Raw genomic sequence first — 27,945 nt, 5'->3', positions numbered from 1 at the left:
GGAAAATGTCAATGAACAAAAGGAAAACACGCTGTTTGCGGTACTGCGTTAACCGAGCGGTTAATGCCGGAAAATGAATTTTTACCTGCCTGCATTTACTGGGAAGGAAAACTACCGAATAGTGGAACGAATACTGGGATTCACCGATGCGGAAACGCACAGCAAACGTCGGATTCTCCGTACGCAAAACGCGGGTAAACGTTAGTAAATTGCCACGTTTTCCGTGAATTCAACTTTTGTTTTCCGTAAGGTGAACGCTAGTTTTTTGCCGTGTTAATCGTGTCATGAAATATTTAGTTAGTTAGTGAGTTCATCCGGTATGATTTAATTATTCGTTTATATTAGAATGTAGTTACAATCTGAATGAATTCAAATTCCCAAGTTATTTACTAGTGATGACTCTGATTTCCACCACAAATCAGAGTCAATGTGCCCGAGTTTTTCGATAAACGTGGTTACCCTGATTCTGTTGTTCAAGCGGGTTATCACCGCGCCAAATTTATCGATCGACATTCAGCACTACAAACGTCACAAAAGGAAGATTCCGACCGCATTCCATTCACTCTCACGTTTCGCCCTCAAAACCACTCAGTTAAATCCATCATTCTTAGAAACTTTAAATTACTTCAAAACGATCCAGAGACAAGCACTATCTTTTCTCAGCCTCCGCTCATTTCAATCAAACGCGACAAAAACATAGGCAATTTTTTGGTCAGAAGTTCTTTTCAGACTAATGACCAACCAGGCACTTTTAAGTTCGCTCGTGCACGATACAAAACGTGTCTTCTCATTCACTAGTCTCCTTCGCAGCCGTTGTTTGGGCTCGTCACGCAACACTCCCTCCCCCACCAATCGGCTACTTAAACCCGAACCACATTCCTTTCCCTTTGTTTAGATTTCACGGTCACTGCACGTGATGATGCGCGTTTGCACCAATCACACGTCGCCTTTGGTTTCACGATAAAACCAATCAAATTTCAATGACGTAAGTTCCCCGCGTAAATTCATCGGTGCTTTCTAGAGTTGCTAGTCACCTCAAAAATTTCCCATGAATGTAACTCCGAAGAAATTGCTAGAAAGTAGTTCAAGATGCTTCATTTGTTCCTCGATTTCTCTCGCAAAGGATAAAATTTACATCTTCGGTAAAAGTTAATTTGACAAGAGAAAAACCCAGGGCAAAGAGACTGCTGCGAACGGACGAGGACAATAATGTCGGTGAACAAGAGCTCTTCGACAGGACTATGAACACGAAAACACGCTATATCGTGAAACTCAGGGCCCTTGTATTCCTTTCTTAATGGGATCAAAATCAATTTTCCGTTCAAATGTAAGTTGCCGTCTCCCGTATAGGAAGACTAGTCTGGTTTTGCAAATTTGACATTCCTCGTTTTCCAAATTTCTGTTGATTTCAACTTTTGTTACCGCTTTATTAGGTGTATCACTGCACCGTTCCATCCGCGATGGCTACACGTTTTGTTTTGCTACATGACACGCCAGTCAGTTTTAGAGAAAAGGTTCCAATTCATCCCATTTGATTGTTCCTTCAAGAATGCGTGACATGTCGGGATGTCACGCAGTGGACATGGGACGGTTTGTGAGAAATCATGGGTTTCGGGCAGGCGGTTTTTCTGGTTTTCTCCCCTTCTCCCTTCCCCGCGCTTTGTCACTGGTACCAAATCTCTACCCTTCCAATATGGCGACCGAATATTCGCCGTGCTGAATCTAGCACTTGAAAACACAAACTATCGCCTACAAGCAAGCTAAAGGCTGTCAGAATAATTGCTCTATACTGAATTAGGTAATTCTCTCTGCTATCCCTTCGAGAAGATTTTTCTCCTGTAATTCTAGATCCTTGTGATTTTTCGTTTTCATTCTTTCTAGAATCATGTAAACGATCATTGATCCGCTGTGAAACACATGCGCATACACTTGGGTCTCTGTTACGTTTTACCTAGAATAACTGTAATATTGACCGCCAATAAACGATGCAGATGCAATACAAGCACCATGGAAACACTCACAGTAATTTTCTCATAACTCGATCACTGCCCATATCCAATGGAGACATGAAAAGATCTCGAACTTAATCAAAGGACTCCATATGTTTTGATGTGTAGACGTTTCAACTTAAACAAGATTAACAGATATGAATAATAAGAATGGGAAATATTGTTATGTAAAGCAACTTTGAAAATACGTATGGAAAATTTGTATTTTATTATCAATACGAATCAGTCGGGACTTAATGGCGACATTATTTTTTTTCTGAAAAAAAAAAAAAATTAAAGACGAACTTTAGTTATGAGGCTTTCTGAACAACAGCTCTCGATCGGGCCTGTAGGCTCCTCGAAGTTCCACTTTTCGCGAATAGCACTTGATTGTTTTAATAATAAAAAAAGTGTTTGAAGCAGTGAAATTATAAGTTTCGTTTTATGTCTTTCGCAAGATTGATTCATCAACGATTTGCTGATGAAAAGTTTGTCGGTTGCAAACTAGGGAGAAATAAGACCTCAGACGTAGAAGATTTGCATGGAAAAGCTTGAGCAATGTTTAACGGTGCAAACTTGCAAGTTGAAAGATGCATCATTTGGAAAAACTGAGTACACTAAATTATAGGATCTCAAGAAGTAGCCTCTTCTTTCGAAAATTGTCTTCATAGAGACTTAAGGCTCCCATATTTACTGTTGCTGGGCAACCTGACGGATAAGGTGACAAGCACTAGCAAACTTTAACGACATTGCGACGTTGTGGGCCAACTGAATAAGACAAAAAAAAAAAAATGATTAGGCAGGTTTTAAACGCAGATAAGTGGAGGCATAGAGTCTGCTCATCTGATAGGATGACAATGAATTCAAAAGCGATGTTTACCATCATCACGCGTACTTATTTGCGTAAAACAACCTTCCACGTACAGTTTTATAATTCAATAATTGTTAATGCACTATAAAGCGTAAGGAATATCTATAGCAGTTTCAAAGGCCTAAACTATTCATTTTATATCCAAAAGTTTTATTTTGAATAAGTTGAGTTTTTTTGTGGTAGATATTGTCGTCTAAACCAGTTTTTTGAGGAAACTGTTCCCACCAATAACGTAGCTCCATTTTCTGCCTTTAAAAGCACACACAACCCACAATTCCTCTATTCGCTCCGACGAAGGGCTAACACTCGAAACGTCAGCTTTTATAATCGTATCGTGGCCAATTTACCATGTCAACTTTGTTGATATATTCAAAGTATTTCGTTACCCCCACCGACGTAGCCCCAAACAGTTTCTTTAGAAACTATCAGCCTTTATTCATTTCTCAAGAAAAGATGCGGAAACTTCCGGTTTAAAATTTGTCATACGCAATCGTTGGGTTGGGGCATTTGATAGTGCACTCTCCATAAATCGGTTAGGCAATGTACAACTTCTCGTCGAGAGAAAGTTTTCATTTTTTCTTTCCTCGTGAAAATTGTTTAGGGAAATATTCAACATTCATAGTTTGGTTGTTCTCCAATCTTTTTTTTTTTGTGTCGCTACAAGCTAGAACTGATTTCTGGCTAGACCGCCCGTGTGGACAGCGATCGAAAGTGTCGAGCGCGCTCACGAAATTTTCTCTTGCTACAAGTTAAAAGATTTACTTAGTCATTTCACAAACAAAATATGGAAACTTCACTTGGAATCAGAGGAGAACCTCTCTTGGACTTTAATTTGCAGATGAAAAACTCACTAAATTGGAGAAAAGAATACTTAAACTGCAGGTGCAATCGGGCTGAAAAAAAAACCTCAGCGGGAGCGACACTTAACAATAGACTATGCCTCATTGAGGCTATGATCTCTTAAATTTTGTTCTAAAATTTCTCATGAAATTTGGTCAGAATAGCACAGAGATATCAATTTGAATATTTAGGCTTCTTTATGTGCTTGCATTTCTACAGTTTAACTGAAAATTTCTTTTCTTATTTGATGTTGCTTATAATTACTAAAACAGGTACACGACGATTCCCTAAGGATAGAGAGTGAAAGGTGGAAATAACTGCCTGAGGAGAAAACTAACCAAATTTACTGTTTCAGCACACATTAATTAATGTCACAGCGTCTCTGCGACGGGTGACGAAACATCCTTCATATATCACGACCACATGTGATTGGCTAACACGTTTCTAGGGAGTGTAACCTTAATTGGTGGTACATCTCAATCAACAAACTCCTGTTAAGCTCTTCGGTTTGCTCAACAGCTCCAAAACATTGAAAGGAATTCTTTTCAGCTGGTACTTCGCGGACATGGGAGTTTTTCTCCTCTTGTTCCCTATCTCTGTGGTTCTTTCCCTCGGGCAATTTCAGTCCTGCCCAGATGGTATGTTTTTAGGCTGGCATTTTTTTATAAGAAACCTTTATTATTCTGCTCTTAATTGTTCAGGTAAGAAATATATCAAAAAAAAAAAAAAAAAAGAAAAAAGAAAAAAAAACGCATATATAGAGGCCTAACAAACAAAATGGCTACTGAAACTCATCATCCATTTTAACGTGCTGTTATCTTTTGTTCATTCAAAACTATTCTAGATTATTTTTCACAATTTATGAAGTGTGCTTGCAAAGTTTTTTAGTTATAACCGGACAACATCCGCAATTACTGAATTCTTTTGAGACACTCATATAAAGATCTACTAAAGTTTTATCAAAGTCATCTAAAGTTTATGAATATATTTTCACAAATTCCTCTATTTTACTGCTTGCACGAACTGAAGGAAGAGCCTAAAGTTATTCCAGCACTCAAGGATTTAAGAATTGATATATCAACTGGCCAGATAGAGAGCAATTTTTTTTTTAATTCGAAGAATTGTCTTCCTTCTTTTTACATTCTCCTGTAGAATAAGAAGCTCTCTTTGGGTAGATAATTATTCGCTGGTGTCATAGTTACTTGACATCATTTGTTTCTAATTGAAGATAATTTTCGTAGTAAAAATTTATACACCTCGAAAACATATTGCCGACAGGTGTTAAACATATACCAAAACGAGTGTCGTCCAATTTTTAGAACTCGTCATTCGAGGCTTATTATCTCCGTGATAGCAACTTTCCTTTGATATGTATTACGCAAGTTTTGGAAGCCTAATGAGTAAGTTTTTTTAAAGCTAATAACAACAGCGAGAAAGTTGTTGAAATGCATGCAGAGCAATTATGTTTCCAATAATGCAAAAGGAATACTGGCTGCGAATGAACAGGAACATTAAAACTTCTCATTTGACAGGTGGCTAAGAGATAGACGACATAGATGTCTAACCATGAACATATTAAAATTAATTGTATTTCACAACTCTTTATTAGTGGATTTTCATAATTCAATTGAGATTGATGCACAATGAAGCGCAGGGAAGATTTTAATCTTCAATAGCAGTTTCGGAGGGTTTTTCGGATATTAATTCACCATGGACACGTTTTATCTAAACCAAGTTTCATTGATGTAGACAATGAGAACAACAAAACAGAACAAAAAGCAAAATAAAGATCACAATGTAAAATTAAGAATTCGTTCATGCTTGGCGCGTGCATATCGTAAAATGGATGTACCGCAGCAGCAAGTTTGCAGAGCACATGGGTAGCATAAGAGTTCAATGAGGTGAGGCCAAGAGATATTCCAAGACCAATACTTTTTCCAAAAAAAGTGCAAAATTTTCTGCTTGGAAGCGAAAACCGAACGAGTATCCGGCACTTACATCATCTGCGTAATGCATTTAGCATGCTTGAATCATTTTTTTCTAGAATTTACGACGAGAATATGTATATTTGTGTTGAAAATTTTAAGATGTTAAGACAAAATAATCAATTCAACGACACTCAAATATTTCGTACTATTCTAAAGAAGAGTAAGAAAGCTCAGATTCCTTGATACGGCCATAAATCGTCACGCGTTTAGGAATAACATTTTCAACTCGAAAGCTATTTTCGTCTCGTCACATAGCTAAAAAATCATTGTTTCTTATGCAAATATCTACTTTTTTTGAGCTTCGAAAGATCTACAGTGTATCTCAATCGGAGAGAGAGAGCTCGGCTAAGCTTGACGGGAACTTACCAACTGAAGTGAACCGCACACGTCGTGTTCCTTATATGTTGTAGTTCAATTTTATCCTTGGTTCAAATTCTATTTCCCTTTGTTCTCGGTCATGTTAATGTATGATAATGAGTTTGAAAGAAAGGAAAATAAAATTTGAACCAAGGATAAAATTGAGCGACAACATATGCCTACATAGAGATGTCCATCAGAGTGGCCCATTAGAAGTTAAGCAGGATTTGCACGCGCGCGTTATCATAGTAACTTTAAAGATAGGTGAGGAAAATGTGATTTGAAATATTGGGCACAAGTTGGGAGTTCATGTTTGAAAATTCTTGCCTCTTTCATCATTGAACATTAATGAAAGTTATTGAGTTTTCTTGGCACGAATTATCTTCGGAGGTTGGGCTGGTGAAAGGTACACTTTGCAATTTTCGGTATCATTTTCATCAACTGTCCGGCTAGTTGTTTCAGGTGTCCCCCACAAAGCAGTTGCAAGGGGAAAAAAGAGAGATATACTTTGTTTAATGTAAGCTGGGGCAACAGCGGTCAAAAGAAAAGAAAGAAATAACTTATCTGGTTTTTGGAACTCGCACGATCCTTTTCTAGAGATCTTTTCGGCTCGAACAAAAAAAAAATATATATATATATATATATAATTTGATCTTGATATCTTAATGAATATATCGGAACTATCGATATAAGTACCAAGCGCTTGGAAGGTGAGTTTAACAACAACTGAGACCTTTATTTAGAATGCATAACCCACGTCGCTATTTGACTTTTAATGATTTCAATTTTTAGATCAATGCCGTATATTAGCCTTTCCATCGACTCTGTTCTTCGTGGGAGAACGTTTCATTAACCACACCATAGCAAACATCAGTGTGATTGACAGAGATACATGTGAATATCGTTGCTACCTGAACTATAACTGCGTCAGTGTTAACTTTTATTTTGGAGAAAATGGAGCAGAAATACACAACTGTGAATTAAATAACTCAACAGCTAAAGAGTATGAGGAGGATCTGGTAAAAGCAGCGAACTATGTGTATCATGGAACTAAGGTACATGGACGAGCTGTTAATTAAATGTCAATTGCACCTCTCTTTGTTTAGGTCATTCTTGAGAGCTGAGGGGTACTTTCATCCGTTACTTCTTATTTTTACACAATTTTAACCGCGTGCTAGCGTCGTTACGGATCTTTTGTAAATAAGCAGTCACCACAAACAAAAATCCTCTCAGTGCCTTGAGGACACCTAGCTCTATTAAAAGTAGCAAGTAATTTGTCGTATTCATTTTAGAAACCATGCTCACCAGCCTTGAGTAAACAATTGATCAATCTCTTTTTTCTAACAAAGATAATTACAACCTTGCTTCTAATAAGAAAATTCTTGTGAGTAAAGGTAAGTGTAATGGTCATTTTAAGGCATATCTGCAAAAGGCAGTTTTATTCCATCGGTTTCGAGGTTTAAAAACAGTCGAAATAATCAAATCCATCAAATGGCTCAGAAGATGCTCACAACTATGGACATAATGACAGAGTTGAGCTACGACAGGAGTTACTAAGTGCGCGGCTCTTAGGAACGTCACTCTACTCTTTAAATCTTGTCTAAAGACGCCCCTTCTCGATTTATTTTTCGCGCTCAAGTTCTCTTCGAAATGTAGGAGAGGGCTGTGAAGATAGTGGACAACTACTTGTGACATGCTTTTTCTCTTTTCTTTTAAGAATTTTTGCCATCGATCACCATGCCAAAACAACGGCACTTGCCAGTCGGGATTTACAAAAAAACGATATCGATGTTTGTGTGCGTCTGGATTTACTGGCCACGATTGTGAAGAGGGTAAGACTTAAAATGATAAAAATCAACTTTGTAACTGATTGAAACACGGTGGTCCATCTCTTCGGATGGTTTAATATTCAAAATCAGCTGTACTTATTTCACGTGTTAAATGTGACTTAGTGAGGGAAAAGGAGGGTAGGGGTGAAATTTCATTATCTTTTTCTTTTTCGAATTTCTGGGTATTGTGTCTTGTTTAGAGTGAACAGGAATGAACTAAAGCTGGCCCCATTGGTTATAAAATCCGTTTTCTTTTTTAAAGACCGTCCTCTCCTGTTCAAGTTGCAGTCTCACGTGCATTCATGTATTATTCTTTAGATATCCCTCAGTGCAGTCGTTTGACATCTATAAGAGTTCAAGCCACCTCCATTAGGACCAACCCTGTTTCAGGCATTCAGTGGAAAAGTAAAGCAATGGATTTAAACTCTTCTATTCACAGAACCGCCACTTTTCACTCGCTAGCTTCGTCACACGCATCTAATGACAAATAGCAAAACTCTTTACATTAGCACCCCTCTTGCGACCTTAATTCTTAAGTATTTTGGTGAAAGATCTGTCGATTCTATTTCAGACATGAACGAGTGTGCTATGAATACTCACAACTGCCGCAATAAAAATGCCACTTGTAAAAGTACCAAAGGATCATTCAAGTGCATTTGTAATCCTGATTTCAGCGGGGATTTTGACAATTACCCAAGTAATGAGCATTGTTCAGAGCATGATGGCTAGTCAAAACTAACCTATGGTAAAAAAAAAAAACGTTTCCTAATCCTAAATATGGGGTAGCTCGACTATCATATTTAGGATAATAAGCCCTTTTCCCGTCAGCACTGGATTAACATGCGGTAGAAGCGGTTTTCCTTTGAAATTAGCAACTCCCCTTTTCCATCCCCTCCTTGTTTTGATAATAACAATCATGGGTACGGTTCGTTTATTTAATTTCAGACAGCGACGAGTGTGTTACAAGAACCCACAGCTGCAGCAACAACGCCAACTGCACAAACACCAAGGGATCTTACAGCTGCTCTTGTAATCCTGGATTCGGCTGGGATATAGACAAGTGCACAGGTATTTATTTTTAATTAGCATTGTTCAGAGCATGATGCCTAATCCTAACTAGCCTATGGTAGAAATACGCGTTTTAAAATCTTAATTATAAGTATCAGGTTTCAAATATTAAGCCTTTCTCCCTGCCGAACTGGATTAACATGCGGCAGAGTCGGTTTTCCTTTGCAAATTAGCAACTCCCCTCCCCCACCCACCTCCTTGTTTTGAAGATAACAATCATTGTTATGGTCACATGATTTCATTTCAGACATCGACGAGTGTGATAAAAAAACCCACAACTGCAGCAAGAACGCCAACTGTACAAATACCGAGGGATCTTACAACTGCTCTTGTATTCCTGGATTCAGCGGGGATGGACATCAATGCCAAGGTATAAACTAGCAGAGCAAGATCTTGTTAAACAGATATGATTCCATATGTTTTCATTTCTGCTTAAGAAGGACCCTGAACGATATAAACAGAGCTACTCGATGCATAATAATAGCATTTTAGCTGCAAACGTAAGTACTGAGTACCTGACATGACATAATATACGTACATTTATATCTTCTTCTTTGAGGTTAGAATGAGTTTGAGCCACCCTCCATTGTTAAGGAAAAGTCTGTTCCCGAGCCAATTGGTTTATCAGAGCTGCACTTAACTCCGGCCTCCATAGCATGAAGCGACCAGAAGTATTTCTACTCCCCCATGAATGGGATGCAAGGTTATCCCATAAAGTTCTCCCCCCCTCCCGTATCAAATTCGCCGGTACCCATTTAAACACCTGGGTGAGGAAAGACACCATGAGAGTCAGAGTCGAGCACACTAAATATGAGGCCACCACACCTCTCACATTGAGTGCAAGGTTAAAAGCTTCTTTTCTTTAGAGCACACTCAGAGTGGAAGCCCAATTTCGATACCTTCGTCGTTGTTATTCTTTAATACTGTAATTGATGAGGGCTGATGATTTAATTTCAGACATCGACGAGTGTTCTCAAAACAGCTACAACTGTAGCAATAAAACTGCCACTTGTAACAATACTAAGGGATCATTCAAGTGCTCTTGTAAACCAGGATTCAGTGGTGACGGAAACAATTGCACAGGTTCCGAATAGTATTCATAACATAACGCTTTGTCATATCAGCCCATAAAAACTTGTAGAAATACCTGAGACAAAGACAATCAAGATGATGCTATTATATTGGAGCACTTCCTCCTCCCTTTTATCTCTGGAACCTCAGTGTATGAGTATGGTCCGTTGATTCCATTTCAAACATTGATGACTGTCTTAGTGATACCCATAACTTCAGTAAGGACTGTGCCACTTGCAAAAATATCGAGGTATCGCTCCTCTCTCGTAATTTTTTTGTTTGTCACGACACTAAACACAACTGTTGCTTTATTTCAGACATCGACGAGTGCGCCGAAAATATCCACAATTGTAGCAAGGAAAACGCCACTTGTTCTAATAGCAAGGGATCCTTCAACTGCTCATTTAATCCTGGTTTCAGAGGTGATGGATATAACTGCACAGGTATTTCATATTATCGTTCGATGGATTTTCCCCCATATTCATTGGCCGGAAGCCCACCACGTGACCTGCAAATAAATGCCTACAAATAATGGTCTGCTCATGCGTAATACCGTCTAACTCCGTTATTGCTGCAAATAATATTCTTCGCATGCGTAATAGTAACCACGCTCTTGTGGTCGCTCTTGTGGTCACTCTTGTGTAAAATAGCAGATCGCGATCGCTTCCCCGAGCTTTTTCTTTTCGGATTTCAAATCCTTGAAGTCTGTGAACTTGTTCCTGGAAGTTTCAGCCATTTGAAGGCATACATTTTGTTAATTAACAGTTGACTGTACTTACAATTTAAAGTGCACCGAATAAATTATTTTGCTGAGAAGAAAACCATATAATTTCTGGCAGCAGCGCGCGCTTGCCACTTCCCCCAAAAAATTGGCAAGAAACTTGCTTGCCGCTTCCCCCAAAAAATTGAAAACAAACTCGGTGATCGAATGATAAAACAATTACTGAACTCGGTTAACGCAAAATATCGTGATTTGTCAGTGTCTCGCAGATCAATTATTTGCCGAAGCCGAAGGCTGAGGCAAATAATTGATCTGCTCGCCACGGGAAAATCACGATATTTTGCTCAACCTCGTTCAATAATTGTTAATTGTTAAGAGCGCGAGATTTTGAGCACGTAAACTTGCCAGCCTCCCTGCGATAAACCTGGCGGAGATTTGATGACGGTGTACTCAAAGAAGAGAAGGTGCCCACCTTTCCCTAACTCGCCTCAAATCTTCCCGCAACCGAAGAAACGTAGGTTTATAAGAAATTAATTTAGGAAGGAACGAGCGGGAGACAAAATTTTGAAAAAAACAAAAGTTCGGCAGACGGATAACCTGGCATGAAGAAGTGAGGATAAAAACCACCAATGTACATACTGGGCATCAACCGGTGAATGCACAAAAACTCTACAATATATGCTGCGCAATTGCTTCAAAAGTTGCAACGCCTGTCTAGGTAGGCATCAGTAAATGTTCAGAAAGTCAAATAAACTTTGACAGTTTAGAATTGGGTGAGAATACATCCATCTGCGAGTTTATATGGAGCAATGAGCATTCACTGATGTTTCAGTTACAGTTTTTATCCTTTAAAAAAATATTAGCTTTGTAACCAATGTGCCGGTTCAGCATCAAATTTGAGTCATTTGTGTAAAGATATCAAATCAAAAATACCTTTTGCATTGAATAGAGTATACCATGCCTTAATGGAATGGTTTCCGTTGAGTTTAACTGCAACTTTATCTGCGTTTCCTCTCCCCCGGGAGAGCATGGGACGTCGAGCAACGCGAGCCTGAGAGAGGTCTGCTGATGGGTACCTGAAATGGAACGGTTTAAAAAAAGTACATGGCATATCTTTTTCTCAAGAATTAGAGTGCCTTTTACCCACCCGTCACTGGAAGTGAGGCTAATTTTCTTTTCCTAAGAGTACCCTATGGTTTTTAAATTGGAAGCCCAATTTCGATACCCTCCTTTATTTTTACTCTTTATTGTCGTGACTGATGTACTGATAAGGGATTCTGATTTAATTTCAGACATTGACGAGTGTTCTCAAAACATTCACAACTACAGCAACATAACTGCCACTTGTTCTAATACCTTGGGGGCATTCAAGTGCGTTTGTAAACCAGGATTTATTGGTGACGGACATAACTGCATAGGTACGTACTAAACTGTGTTCAGAACATGTCTGGGCGAAAAATCTACAAACCTGCCCGAATCAAAGTCAATATGCATGGCAATCTGATATCATTTAGGGCATGATATCTGCGTCATTGATGAAGCGTGAGGTCAAGATCACTGGATATTGGCTGAGTTCCTTTGACAAGAGAACCAGGCTTATATATTTATCCAGCCATCCTGATAGAACAGGCTTGGTCAAAAAGGGATTTACTATATTGCAAAAACATTTCGTTTTATAAAGAATCAAGAATGTCATGTTCACTTTTAGAGCCAGAAAAGAAAGCCAAATGTGTTTTTAGCAATGTAAACTCGTGAGCTGTTTATGTTTCCTTTGTTTTTACTGTCGTCTACCATTTTTTGTGTCTGCATCACCGAAATTGTCCAGGAATCACGAACTTGTGCTCGCGATCAAAGCAAGCTATCCCACGTGGGTAGGATGGGCCCATCTTGCCTGCTTTGGTAGCCAATCAGAACGATGCTAGCGATGATATAGTTATACGTTACTGATCAGGGTGTGAGATGAGGACTGTAGGATATGGCTGAGTTCTTTATGCGCTTTTGTGGACCAAGGCGAAGTTGAGTACCACAAAGAAACAAACTCGGAGAGTGAGGCTGATATCCAGCCATCTTGAAGAACAAGCTCGGTCAACAAAATATTCCTTATTTAGGAAAAATATTTCGCTTTATTTAGAATCAAAGGTGACTTGTTTATTTCGAGAGCCATAAAAAAAGCAACTATGTTTGCTGCACAATATATTTACAACAGTCAGTCATGTTTCCTTTGTTTTGAATGTCATCTGTCGCTCTTCGCGTCTCCGCCGCCAACATTGTCCAACGACTACGATTACACACAATGTTTTTCTTGCGCGGGATCAAAACGGACTATTCCGAGTGGGCAAGAAGGGCCCAAAATTTATAACGATTATCACACCTAAGATACTTACTATTCTCCCTGTAGAACTGGATTAACAGGTGGTTGAATCAGTTTTGCATTTCACAGTAGCCTATCACTCCCCTACCCTCCTTTTCATCGACGAAAATAATCAAGAGAGCGGTCCTTTTCTTACATTTCAGACATAGACGAGTGTCTTCAAAACCACAATTGTAGCGAGAACGCCAACTGTTCAAATACCGAGGGATCTCACAACTGCTCTTGCTATCCTGGATTCAGCGGGGATGGACACAATTGCGAAGGTAAAATCCTGCAGAACACTTTGTTTTTAAATGGATACAATTCCATCGGTAGTGTTTCTCCGTAAGAACACTTCTAAACGATGTATAGCCTTTCGGATGCAAATTTATGTATTAAGTAAATCTTATGGCTTTGACAGAAAGAGTTTGAGGCCGCCTGCATTAAGAGTGAGGTTAGGGGTCCCTTTTTTGTTAAAAGCACCCTGTGTTTTTTTTCAGTTTGGAAAGCCAGTTTTCAGCTCATTTTCAAAGTTATTCTTTATCAGCATAGTTAATGTGGACTACTGATTTCATTTCAGACATTGACGAGTGTTCTCAAAACAGCTACAATTGCAACAATAAAAATGCCACTTGTAATAATTCCAAGGGATCATTCAAGTGCATTTGTAAACCAGGATTCAGTGGTGATGGACACAACTGCACAGGTGCCGTATAGTGATGCTTTGTCGTATCAGCGCGAAAAGTCTATAGAACTAGCCGAAACAAAGGCAACATAAATGGTAACCTAATATCGTTCGGAAGGTGATGATCGTATATTGGGACAATTTCTCCTCCCTCTCATCCCTGCAGCCTCAGTACATGAGTATGATCTGTTGATTCCATTTCAGACATCGATGAGTGTGTTAACAATACCCATAACTGCAGCAAGGGCAGTGTCACTTGTTCAAACACTGAGGGATCATTCCATTGCTCTTGCAATCCTGGATTCACTGGAGATGGATACACTTGCCAAGGCAAGATCAAAATGATGTCTCATCATTCAACAAATGAAGTTCCTCGTTTCTGGCAGCTGCCCTGAATGGGCGCGTAAGCACCAGTCGAATATTTGCTCTCCAAATGATATCAATCAGCGCTAAATAGCCATTCTTGTATACTCTTGTATACACTTGTTCGAATGATTCCATTCAATCCTCGCGTGCTACAAGAAGTGATCGGAGACTCATATCTCAGAAGTTCGCTTTTATGATTAAATTAAAAGAGCGTGAGCCGCACTCTTTTGGCTGAAATGGTGGGTTAAGATTTTATTGAAGTCATATCCTTCACGATTCCCCATCGTTATTTCTATAATGATTTCTATTTCAGACTCGTGCACAAGAATCATAATCAAGATTTACTTTCACCTTTAAACCTGGTTAAGCTGATGTTAAGAAAAAAAAAAAAAAACCTTATCTGGGCATATAATGCCCAAACCTCTTCCCCATCATCCTTCCCACCCATCCCGATATTTGCAGTAATCAACACTAGTTAAGCAGTACTGAACAGTTCCCAGTTGGCTTGTTAGCTCAGTTGGTAGAGGACTGCACCGGTGCGCATAGGCCATGGGTTCGAATTCAGTACAGGCCTGATTTTCTTCCAGGTCCTATTCTCACTACTTATTAGGTAGTGTTCATTACTGCGAAGATCGCTCTCGTACTCCTTTTTTTTTTTTTTTTACCGCAGTTCATATAAATAATTGTTATATATTTAAAAACGTTGACTCATCACTTCATGGGCTTATTTACGTACGAACAGAACGACTAGCTCCCAGTTGGCTTGCTAGCTCAGTTGTTAGAGGTAATGTGAATTATTCAGAGCACGATAATTTGCAGTGTAACTGAGCGTGTGAACCTTCTAACCTTCCCGAAGGCTCATAAACTTGGCAGTGATCTGATATTGTAGCATAAAAAAAGGACAAGACGAGATATTAATATCATCATTATTATTACTATTATTATTATTAAAAAAGAGGCCTTCACGAGTCCTATTTATCATTTCTTTTTACTATCAGTCCTTACACAGCGTTTGTCACATGCTGCATTTATATTGAAACTAGTCCTTTGCCTTCTATTTTAATGGTCGGTTGATTCCATTTGAGACATCGATGAATGTGTTCAAGGTACCCACGACTGCAGCAAGGGCAAAGCCACTTGTCTAAATACCGAGGGATCGTTCAGCTGCTCTTGTAAACCTGGATTCACTGGAGATGGACACAATTGCGAAGGTAGAGTCTTCACAGCCTATACCATTCAAAAAACTGATTTCCTATTTCTGGTATCTACTCGTTAGGGGAAACCAAGCACCATTGAAATAATTGCTTATTGAATGACTGAATACTGGCAATCAGCTTTCAAAACCCTAGTTTTACTCCCTGAAACTCATTCATTGCTTTGAAATTTTTCTTAATTTAATCCTCGTGTACCATGTCAATAAAACTGTCTGATTATCTCATAAACTTGTTTATGAAATTGAAATGAGCTTGATGCACATCCAACTAACTTAACTATTGGGCTAGAAAATTCTTGAAAATAGCTTTTTGCTCATAGCTTCTTGATTTAAGGCAAATCTTTCTCCAAACCCCCACCCCCTCCAAAATTCCCCATCGTGGCTTTTCATCAGGAACATAAATACACTGCTGCTCTTATTTTAGACATTGACGAATGCACCAGAAATACCCACAACTGTACCTATGGAAATTCCATTTGCGAAAATAACAAGGGATCATTCAAGTGCATTTGTAAACCTGAATTTCGCGGGAACGGAAACAACTGCCGAGGTAGAATCTTGTTGAGTACAAAATCATGTGATAGATAAACATCTAAACTAAAGACACGCAATAAGTAAATAAATGTTGGATAACTCTTTCAATTCCTCCTATGTGGATGACATAGTAAAAACGACCATTTGCAGTTTCATTTGCATGCAGCGAATTCAATGACATTCTTGCATCGAACACTTGCGCTGCTAGAATTTAAACAGTCTGCGCTTGAGAGTTACATGGGTTAGTTGACCACTCCCCATATGGGCTTTTTAGGGCAAATTCCCACCATTCCACCCCAGGGGAGGACATCCAATACACAGTAATCTTGTGCGTGGGAAATTAACGTCTTCTACCTCTAACCCTGTAGGGGACAAGGCCTACGGTTTATTTGTCCCTATCCGAGAAGACTAGAATATCTATCCAATTCTCGATTATAGAAAGGTAGCAAATTCTCCTGACTTATTTTAAGACCATGAGTTATGGTCCGGCAATTAAAGTGATTATAAAGTAGTTTTAACTCAAAGGATAAGAGGATATATGTGCGTGTGTGTGTGTGTGCGTATGTGTGCGTGTGCGTGTGCGTGTGTGTGTGTGTGCGTGTGTCTGTGTGTGTGTGTGTGACGACTAATGAACTGGTGCTAATAGAAAGATGACAAAAAAACCAAGCTACAAAGAAAACAATGGACAAAATACAAGAGATAAAACCTAAAAACTAGGATATAAAAAAAGACTATGCTAAAATTAGTAGCGCAACCGAAAAAAGCAATGTGTTAAGCATTAGAAGAGGGTAGACCCACTTTTAACTACAACTGTAATTGAGATATGATTTAGATTGAACAATCTGAATCATTTCTCAGCTTTCAGACGCCAAAAATTACACCATTCACTCTAGACTTTCCTGTGATTCTAAAAATGTGATCTACTTGGGTTCTTGTAAGAAATGTCGCCTGAAATACGTGGGATCTACTACTACCGACTTTAAAGTTAGGTTTCGAAATCACAAATCTGCTATGCTCACAAACAAAACAACTTGTGACGTAGCGATACACCTTAACAGAACCCCACACACCCTAGGTGATTTTTCGTTCCAACGTATTGATCAGGTACAAGTCCCAAGCGGCTCTGAAGAGATCGATAGGCTGTTCATTACAAGAGAGGCGTATTGGAGTACTCAGCTGTTCTCTTTAGCACCCCATGGTTAAATAACAGAAAGGAATCTCATTCTAAAAGCAGAATTTTCTATAATTGATTTTCCATCTTGTATTAAGTGTTGCTAATTAATCGTTCAAAGGCCCTTTTCTTGGATTTTATCAGCCTTTTAGGTGTTGATTAGACTCAGAGGCCCTTCGAAGGTATCTTATTATGATTAGTATCATTTAAGGGCCCCTCCAGGGATTTTGTTACTAATTTGCCCTTTCGGGTACCAAAGGCCTTGTTTTGGGATTTTGGTACGGTTTACAGTTGTAATTAAAAGCTGGTCTACCCTGTTCTAATGCTTTCCACATTACTTCTAAAGTTGCGCCACTCATTTTAGGACATTTATTTTTTTTTCTCCTAGTTTTTATGTTATATATCTTCTGTTTTGTCCATTGTTTTCTTTGTAGGTTGGTTTTCTGTAATCTTTTTATTAGCACCAGTTCATTAGTCGTCACCTGCAAATATATAATCACTAGCCCTTCAATCTTATTTAAAGCGCTTTTTTATTTCAAAAGTTTTATCTTTTTTACACCAGAAGTTCTCCATCTTCGCATCTCTTTCTAACTTTCTACGTTTGTGTTTGCTGTGAGGTTTGGACGGCGAATCTTTATTGATCCTCTTGGCGCGGTGCACCTTTGTAGGCCTGACAGTTCTACTAACAACTTATACATATACATACATGCATATCGATATGCAACTGAAGCAATTACGCTCTTCTGATTGGCTAAAACAAGTGGATTTTTCATGTAACCCCAGTACAAAGTTGCAACACAAATGAAAGTTACAAAGAACGCGCGCTGTTTTGTATTGACTTTGAGTGATGCTATCTCGATGTAGATTATTAATAAGTGTTAACATTATTTTTTTTCGAAAAAGCCACCCGGCCCTGCTGCCCTGAGGGCCTAAATGCGATAACTTTCCTAAATATAATAAAGTCCTGAATGTAATCTCATTTGCTCCTACCTGCAATAAAGTCATCCTGACTGTAATTACGGTTGGACCTAAATGTAATGGGCTCTCATTGTAGTCATTTAACTGCGTTAAGACCACTAGCAAATTGTTGTTATGGCGGACATCCTCTTTGAGATGTTGACGTGACAGCTGTTGCACCAGAAAATCCTCTGACCAGTATTCATGGTATATTTCGGGTTTGCTGATATTAATAAGCGTCTTTTTATTTGCTAGAGACGTGGGTCGAGATGCATTGGCTACAAAACCTTATACCGATGTGTTTTTGGCATTATATTGACAGACGTCAAAACAATATCTTATATCACGGGTTCAGACTCTCTAGTGCAACAGATTCTGACGATATACTTGTGTGATCAGTGATGAAGTTAACACTTCTTGAGCCAAGTTACAAGAAAACGTAGGTCCACCGACCAGTACGTTAGACAAAATTCGGGTACGGAAATGCATTTTTTGCACTGTCCTCCCTTAACAGGTATGTTTGGGTGAGCGAAAAAATATATTCAGGTGCATTATTGATCAAACGTGAGGTCAAGATGGTTGGATATTGGCCGACTTCTTTTTTGCAGTTTTATCGACCGAGTTCGAGCAAGGCTTAAAAAACGTCGTTTGCTATAAAGAGGGTTTCCCGCTTTTTTTAGAATTTTCACGATCTTTATAGACCATCTACCTATCCCATAATAATGCTAGTAATGCTAAAACAAGAACAACCGAAAACAATAAATCCCATGTTGAATCAATACAAGTATATGCTTACTAACCTCGATCTAGATCTCAAAGAAAACTTTCGGAATATTTCAAAGGCTCGTGTAATGTTTTTTAGTCGGATCTGCACTTATTACTATTCTTTATTATCACCGATAAAAAATTCGTTGCTATATGAACTCAATAATTTTTTAAAGTCAGTTCAACCAATCAGAACAACGTTGTTGGGCAAGTATCATTTTGTGTTACTGTCAGCTATTTTTAAACTAGACGGTTATACTCTTTACAAGAATGTCATTCTCAAAGTGCCGACTAAGTAGAAGAAAAGCCCGTTTCAGAGTCATGTCATACTGTTTTATCTAATTTCTGATCGGTAATGAGATTAGCGCGTCTAGCAAACCTTGTATCTTTATGAAGGTATTGTACAGTGTACAAATTACTTTGTCAGTTGTCATTTGATGCTAATTGTTCACGAGTACAATGGTTTGCAGCCAATGCTTCTCGACTGAAGAAAGTTAAAAGTCGCTGATAAATATCAGCGAGCCTGCGATGTGACATGAATGTTGGTCAGAGGATTTGTTAAACGCAAAAAAGCTGTCACTGACACACCTCAATGTGGATTTGCACTCTAACAAAATTTCGCGGCCGGAGTTCAACGATTGGATTGGAGGCTTATAACATTTAGGACTGATTATCATTACATTTAGGACTTAGTTTATTAGTTTCGCCTGTATATATATACAATAACAAAAATATTAGTAAGAATATATCTTCGAAAATGTCAATAAGAATATAAATACAATAAGAAAAATATTACAACAAATACAGTCAGGGGTGCCGCAATAGCCGACACCCAATTACTGTGGTCCCAATTTAAAAGCGATATTACAAAATATTTATAAATGCAAGATAAAAAACAGCAACGAACACTTACAGACAAATTACAGGTTACATTACAAGAAGGAGATATTGATTTCCAGGTTTTGGCGTCCTTAAGGTCATACCACTTTGATAGAGTGCTAAAATAGTATTGGTACAGAATAGACTTAAATCGATTAATATTTAAGTTTAAGGAGAGTTCCAAATCGTTGGCAAGGCAGTCCCAAATTCTGACAGTTCTGTTAAAAAACGATCTTTGTAAGGTAGTTGTTTTACATCTTCTTTTCAGAAAGTGAATGACATTAGGATTGCTTTTAGATCTACGAGCTCAACGGATTTGGGGAGAACTTCAGAATTTACATATTCTAAGCCAGTTACTGCTTTAAAAAAGAAAATCATGACCATTAGCTAATGCCAGTAGGATCTTGAGAGAAGGTTCAGTTTTATTAGCCTGCTTCTGTAAGATTCGTCACATCGAAAGGGCAAGACCAGGATAAACTTCGACGCAAAAAAAAAAAAGAAAATCATGACCATTAGCTAATGCCAGTAGGATCTTGGGAGAAGGTTCAGTTTTATTAGCCTGCTTCTGTAAGATTCATCACATCGAAAGGGCAAGACCAGGATAAACTTCGACCCACGCCTCTGAACTCGCTCTATCTTCCGCATAAGTTCTATAGACTGAGGGTTCTATACTTGTGTTGCATAACTAAAATTAGACCTTACTAGAGCAATGTATATAGAATTTCTTACTATGCCACTCTTGATGAATCTTGTGTTGCGCCTGATAAACTCCTAGCAGTTTGTTGGCTTTTGCACATTGTTTGCTAACTTGCTTCGTCCAGGTTAAGTCGTCTGTGACAAGTGCGCCCAGGTCTTTTTCTACTTTGGTGATTCCGATGTCTGTTCCGCCCATCTGGCAGTTATGGCGCACAGGATTCACCTTCCTCGTGACACGTTACGCTTTACATTTGCTGTAGTTAAACGGGAGTCCACCAGAGTTGGACCAAGAAACAAAGTTAGAGAGGTCTTCTTGGAGATCTTTTGAATCGCATGGCGACTTGATTGCCTTGAATATTTTTGTGTCGTCCGCAAAAGTCGCAATATGACTGGAATGGACTACATCAGGTAGCAGATTTGCGTAGAGCAGAAACAGCATCGGACCGAGTATTGAGCCCTGGGGCACTCCGGACGTCACGGGGAGGGTCTTGGATGTTGCACCAATATCTGTAACCCCCTGGGTGCCGTTGCAGAGGTAAGATTTAAACCAGGAAAGTAAGTTCCCGCCGAACCCGTATTGTATTAACTTTTGCGAGAGCCTGTGATGGCTAACCTTACCGAAAACCTTGGACATGTCTACATAAATGATGTCAGCTTGACCCCATTATCAAGGTATGCGCCAGCTTGATAGAGTACACCAACAAGCTGTGACACAAGACCGACCCGCTATAAATCCATGTTGGCATTTGGCGGTTACACTTAGCATAATTTATGGTCTTTGATGTTATTGAATATGCATCAATCTAACACCTTTAAGAGAATAGGCAATAATGAGATCGGCCTGTTGTTCTCCACATGATCTTTCCGGTCTTTCTTGTAAACTGGAACTACATTAGCAAGTTTAGAGTCTTCTGGAAGAGTCCCTAGTCTCAGTGATTTGTTGAATAGATCTGTAAGTGAAGGAGCAATCACTTCTTCCGTTCCCTTGAGGATCCTCGCTGGTAACTGATCTGGTCCCGTCGCCTTGTTTTGGTCTAAATTCTGCAGTATTTCTACGACTTCTGAGGTTGTAAGAGTGACGTCACTGATAAGCTGATCCAAGTGATGTTGTGCTTGGTCGGTTTCCGAACTTTCCGGAGGTTGGTCTGATGTAAATACTGACGTAAAGTATTCATTGAATAAGACAGCTACAGGGGTTGGCGCGGAGGCCTGGACACTAAGAGTGTCAAAAGTTGTACAAACAGAGTCCAGTCAGTTTCCCTGAGGTAAACGTTTAGAATTATTTTCAACGGTGACATTCACCAAGATTTTCCCTTCAGTTATTGTACTGTCTTTCCTTCTGAGGGAGTTCTTTTGATTTCCCTTTGGCCGAACAATATGCATATATGTATTATATATATATATACATAAGATTGTGTACAAAGTTGTTTTCCTTTCACGTTCAGCCTTCTTTTGTTGTGATAGTTCTAGCCCAGAGAGGCCAAAAAGATAGTTTGTTTTTGTGAAGATATGTCTGAATTAGATTAAGATCTCGGTTGTGGAATATAGATAGCTTTCTTTGTCAGCTTAAACAAACCCAATATATGTAGGGATATACAGAGATTTATAAAGTGGTTGACTTTCTAAAGAAACCGTGACGTTGCGTCGGTGGGTGCCTTTACGAGACACAATTTTGCTTCATTAACTGAGTTGATAGTGTCGGAATCGCCCACCATAAAGGGTTTCTAAAGCGGACGTTTTGAGCGTTAGCCCTTCGTCCGAAATTTTTTTTATGATTCGCACTGACGATTGACTAACGTTCGAAACGTCACCTCTATGATATAATCCGTTTATCTCTAAAGTAGCCAGTTCACAATTTCTACCCAATTTATAAAACCAAACTATCAGATGTAAAAACTAGTTGTTGCTGTTGTTGTTTTTTTTCAATCTGTCCTTGAGTTGTTATTGTTATTGATATATTTGTTGGTTTTAACTCGTTACTCGTTCAGTCTCTTTGTATGATGTTCTCTTCCCAATTAGTAGTGTAAAGATCCAGTCATACGGTCGTATTCATTTAGAAATGATATTGAAGGACTGAGCGTCCATGCGTGATGGCCGAGAACCAAACATTTTTACGTCTGGTCCACCCTCCCAGTCAATAAGAACAAATTAGTATAGAAACACCATTGAAATATCAGGTGAGCTTTCACGAAAAAATGAAAACGTTACTAGTATTGCTTTGGCTATGCAATGGATGGCGTCCTTTACACAATTTCTGAGTGGCAGATGAATCTAAATGCAGTCCAAATATTCGCAATGTAATAAGCGACAATTCCAAGGGCAGATTTACAGATGTTGCTGCTGATAGGACCCTTCTGTAAGATACTTAAAAAAATTAGTTCATAACCAACTACATCATTTTTTGGAAAAATATAACATTTTGTATAGATATCAGTTTGGCTTTAGGAAAGGGCACTCAACTGAGCAAGGCATTTTTGAGATCATTGACACCTTAAGGTGGCTCGTACTAGTTTTCTCGCGCGGGGAAGAGATAACTTGCGTCACGGGCGAGAGAAACGTGCGAAAGAAGCGCGAGATTAAAAGAAGAAAATTTAAAACAAAGATGGCGGCGCGAGGATTTTTTTCTACTTATGTGAGAAGTTTACCTAAGAGCTTATATTTCATGTGTTGAGCGGCCACTGTGAATGCAGGAGATAGAAACTAAAATAAAGAAGACGATTTTCGGAGAAGTAAAGGTTGCTTCACTTCACATTTAAAAAAAAATATTCAACCGATATGAAATCTTGCGACGGCGAAAAAAAAGAATTCAAGTGAAGGATAATCTACCTGAAGTGGAAGAAGACTTTGAAACTTTAAGGAAAATAATATGATATAGCCCAGAAGTAATGTGTAGGATTTTTAAGATGAGCCCGGGAAGCTGTCTTTGACGGCTGTTTTAAGATTTTCTTAGCAGTAAACGTCTGTAAACATCAGATCGTAGGTGCTTGCGCGAGCACACGCAATTGTCAGCGGTAGCTAAAACAGATCATGAGCAAATGTAGATCTTATAGAATCCAGATTTTTAAATGCGCGAGAACGCGCGTGGAATTTGCTAAACTCACGAAAGCTATTGCATGAAAACAAGTCCGGTGATCCCTTCTTTTTATTGTTCCAATATGATAATAACGTCATAAGGAATTATCAGAAAAAAAACTAGAAAATTCTACGGAAGAAAATTTGCGATGTGTAAAAATTTCCTCTTTTCTAGATTTTCTGAAATTCCCGCGCTCCGTATAATTTTTTAAAAATCTTTGTGCATTCTCCTTTTCAAGCGCCAAAAGCAATCACTGAAAAAAATCAGGGGGTCACCGGGTTAGTTTTCGAATTATTTAAGCCACAAGGTAAAAAAATGCGTCTGAATACGCCGATGAAAGCGTTGCCATGGAAACTGCTAGGGACGAGCTGACCTTGGTCAGTCTTTCTGTTGTATTCTTTCAAGTTACAAACCATCAAAAAGATGAAAACCGATACGAGCCACCTTAAGCAGGCAATGGATAAAAGGCTGGTTATCTGAGGTGTTTTCTTAGATTTTTTTAAAGACATTTGATACTGTTAACCATAAGATTTTCTTGTATAAACTGTACCATTTTGGCATACGTGGAATGCCCCTCAACTGATTTGAAAACTATCTTCACAATAGCACTCAATTTGTTAAGATTGGTTCCAGCCAATCTACTGCTGAAACCATTACTCGTGGAATACCACAGGGATCAACTTTGGGTCCTTTGCTATTCTTACTTTATACATACATACGTTAGTTGACCACTCCTCATGGCCGCTTTTCAGGGCCAATTCCCACACATCCCACCCCAGGGGAGGACATTCACAACATAGTCACCTCGTGCGTGGGAAATTAACGTCCCCTACCCCTAACCCTGCAGGAGACGGGACCTACAGTTTATTCGTCCTTATCCGAGAAGACTAGAATATCTATCCATTTCTTGATAAAAGAAAGGTAGCAAATTCTCCTGACTTATTTTAAGACCATGACCACCGGTCCGGCCGGAGCTCGCACCCTCGACCTCCCGCAGAACACAATCTGGCGCTCTAACCTATTGAGCTAACCGGGAGGCAGTTTATATTAATAATCTACCTAACTGCTCAAAAAAACTATCCTTTGGTATGTTTGCCAATGATACAAATATTCTTTTTACAAGTGACAACCTGATTCATCTTGAATCCACTATGAATGAGGAATTGAATTCTGTCTTTAAGTACTGCAATATCAACAAACTATTTACAAATTTTACTAAGACAACATATACGGTAATTTCATCTGGAAGATTAAGATCAGATATTCATATTCCTAACATTGCCCACAAAACTCAAATGAAGTATTCAGGTAACTACATTGATCAAATCTTATACAGGGGACTGCAGATTCAACACATTAACAGTAACTTAGCAAAAAGTATAGCAATCATTCATAAATTAAGATATTTTGTAGATGTTCACACATTGAAACAAGTATATTCTTTCGTCTTTCTATAATCTCTTACTCCTCGATCCCGTTCACCCTGCACTGACCCACGTCCTCTGGTATTTGGGAGTCCGTTGTAGGCTGTCCCATCAACCGTTGAGCCTGGGTGTGGCGCAGATCTAGGCTAAAGCTAATCGAGAACAAGAAAATGATATTTTATTTGGTTATTGATTCATTGAGTAATTCGAGTTCGATGTCAGTTAAAATCCTGGGGCTACACAAATAGCGGCAAATGCGCGCGCAATATGTGATAAGCATGAAACGATCGAACATTGTTTCTTAGAATGCCACAGGGTAGTGAAAATCTGGAATTATTTCTCCCCTAATTTCACCACCCTATTTGAATCTCCCTTTTCTGTCTCTCTGACATCAATATACTTCCCCTTCTCCACTAATCATCACTCCACGGGCACTTCCCTTTCAAACTACCTAAAAGCAACTATAATGTACTGGTGCCGGTTTAATAGAAACCGTGCTACCTTCTGGTGTTCTCTCTTTAGTCCTAATCAAATCATCAACCTGATAAAAAGAGATGTCCAGGTTAGAATCGTTGGGAGTGACCTTGATACGAAGAAAAACTCTTGGTCTTTCAAAAATGCCTTGTGCTCAATCAACAGCGATTAAGATCTTTCCTTTCTCCCCACCCTTGCTACGCCATAAGTCTTAATTATCAACTTACCTTAAACCTGTTAATTTTTAAACCTTTACAAGCGGCCGCTTACTCCGGGCTGCTGTGGCCTGTGCGCTGTTCGCGCCGCCTCTGAGGAAATATCGTAAATAATTAATTAGCAAAGAAAACATTTGTAATTATTTTACTAACTGGATAACTAATTTAGAATCTAGTTCATTAATTAGTTTAAACATCCACTGTGATCTATCTTTTTTACTGTATTTTTTCGACGTTGCTGGAGAACTTTTAAGCAATGTTGAAAAAAGATAATTAATATATATTTTTTTTCTTTAGTGAGGAATCAACTTAATTGCTACATCGAGGGAGACTTAACCAGATTGCGAGCCATCAAACATTTCAGACTACTTGACTAACGAATATGACGAATGTAGTGCATTACTCTGCCATTATTTCGCTACTTTTTCCCGATTCTGACCAGAAGTATAGCGGGCTCAGTGTATAATCGCTACGAGAGAATTTTTTGGGATCACTTTCTGAAGGGTTTAGAAACCAGGCTCAACTCAGTAGCCAAGCCTACTGAATTTGTGCCCAGGCTTTTGTTTGCTTGCGTGACCTTTTTGAGTTACTTTAAAAAAAAAGAAAAAAAAACTATATGTTAACGTATAGATTGGTGTATTTTGGTGTAGTGTAACCTGATCAGCGCAATTTGGAGTATCTCTAAGTAATCTGATTGGCGCATCTTTGTTTTGGTGTATCTCAAAGCAATGTGATTGGCGCAATTTTTTGGTGTATCACAAACCAATCAGACTGTAGTATTTTTTGTGGTTTGACAGGTCTTCAAATTTCAGCGAATCAACGCGTGACTCGGTGAGAGCGGTTCGCGGATCAAGGAAACGTATTAGTCTTGTTGCGAAAGTGTAGTGGAGATCAACGTACGACTATGGTTATTCTTCGTTCTAAAAGGGACTGATTGGAATATGAGAAAAATTTTGAATCAAATATTGCTTGAGTTGTTGATGGGAGCAACTTCAAAACACCCGGCCGCCATTGACTGTTAAGAATGGATTGCTCCCGCGATCCCAATGTCGAAAAATAGTGTTAAAAGAGAGGACATTTAAACCAGCGGTCCTGCATTCAAGCTTTCCTGGAGTCGAAGAATGATAAAATGATATGGTCCTTTAACTAGAGCATCTGAAATCCCGCGCTTACAGAGTCGAATTAAGAATGACATAACGAGATGGCCGTTAAACTAGTGCTCTAGTAATTTCGCGCTTTTGAAGTCGAAGAATAATTAAAGAAAAGGTGAGGTTTACTAAGTGTTGACGCAGTTCTGCGCTTACTTTATTTCGTTTTCTCGACTGAGGGATATTTCATTGCTATACATGAATTCCATTTTTAATTTCGCTGAAAGAACAAGGTAAATGTGATATCTACAAGAATTATGAGCACATCTACCCAGTGTAATGGCTGTCCTTCGTGAGGACTATCGCTATGATCTGTCGGGATTAGAAAGGTCGTCAGGGAATTTTTTCTACCACTTGCAAGTTAAAACGTGCATGTTTGTGTTAAATTAATTTGGATTGATGATCTTGTTTTTTTGCCCCGTGACTGCTCTTTTTGGAAACGTTGAAAAGACCACCAAGTTATATTTATTTTTTGCGTCGACTGCCATGTTAAATATCCGTTCTTTTGCTTTTAAAAGTTCTCCACGAATTAAATATTGTTTAAACGACACTTGCCCGCTACAATTGCGTGTTTACTTTTTAATCGCCAATATGGACTAGACTTTCTCAGGTGAAATGCCATTTTCCAGTAAATAACGTAACTTTTATGACATAATTCTGCTTTACAGAAAAATATTTGACAAGGAACATAATAGTATAGTGGGTCAATTTTCCACGCAACTCTCACGTGCTCAGACGTTTTCTACCAATAAAATTCGCTCTTAGCTACCTATGACTTTACCCCATTGCGTGTCAATTCCCTGTAAACAACCTGCACTTTATCACGTATTTCGAACATAGCTAGCAGAGTCGAGCAATCAAATTCATTATTCATAAGCGTGCTCAAAATCCTGATAGTGCACGCTGATAGCGTCAGCAAATCCGACTTCGCCAGGAATTTTTTTTTCGCGCGAGCGGCCATTGTTAGCGCGGGGGAAAATAATATATTTCGCGACAATAATAGGTACAAACAGAAACTCGGCCTTCTAGTCCGAAAACGAAGAAGATGTTTCGACCTTTTCCCTTGGGCTAGAGTTCTTAAATGAGGCAGAAAAAGAGAAAAACAAAGGAAAAGGAGACTCGGTATCAGCACCGTCATGATTCGCTTCAACTGATATTGTTGTCCGTTTTTCGCGTCGGATTTGATGCACAATTCCAGCGGCTATGTTCTAAAACAATTGGTTCATGCTTTCAGCGGTGCACTATCGAGTTATGGAGCACGT

General features: G+C 38.9%; 1 protein-coding gene across 1 annotated transcript; it reads left to right on the top strand.

Moving 5' to 3' along the window:
- Positions 1-4,079: 4,079 nt before the first annotated feature.
- On the top strand, positions 4,080-27,945 carry LOC148737924 (uncharacterized). The gene is made up of 12 exons (XM_088748753.1): positions 4,080-4,337; positions 6,837-7,099; positions 7,762-7,876; positions 8,819-8,941; positions 9,189-9,311; positions 10,330-10,455; positions 12,026-12,151; positions 13,248-13,367; positions 13,664-13,789; positions 13,973-15,345; positions 15,772-15,897; positions 25,833-27,945. The coding sequence occupies exons 1-10, from the start codon at positions 4,265-4,267 to the stop codon at positions 14,161-14,163; spliced, it is 1,386 nt and encodes a 461-aa protein (XP_088604879.1). The 5' UTR covers positions 4,080-4,264; the 3' UTR covers positions 14,164-15,345; positions 15,772-15,897; positions 25,833-27,945.

The sequence above is a fragment of the Stylophora pistillata genome, chromosome 2 (genome assembly GCF_964205215.1).
Source record: "Stylophora pistillata chromosome 2, jaStyPist1.2, whole genome shotgun sequence".
Classification (NCBI taxonomy): domain Eukaryota; kingdom Metazoa; phylum Cnidaria; class Anthozoa; order Scleractinia; family Pocilloporidae; genus Stylophora; species Stylophora pistillata.
The sequence above is the reverse complement of the archived record's forward strand: the minus strand, read 5'-3'. Positions and strand labels throughout refer to the sequence as shown.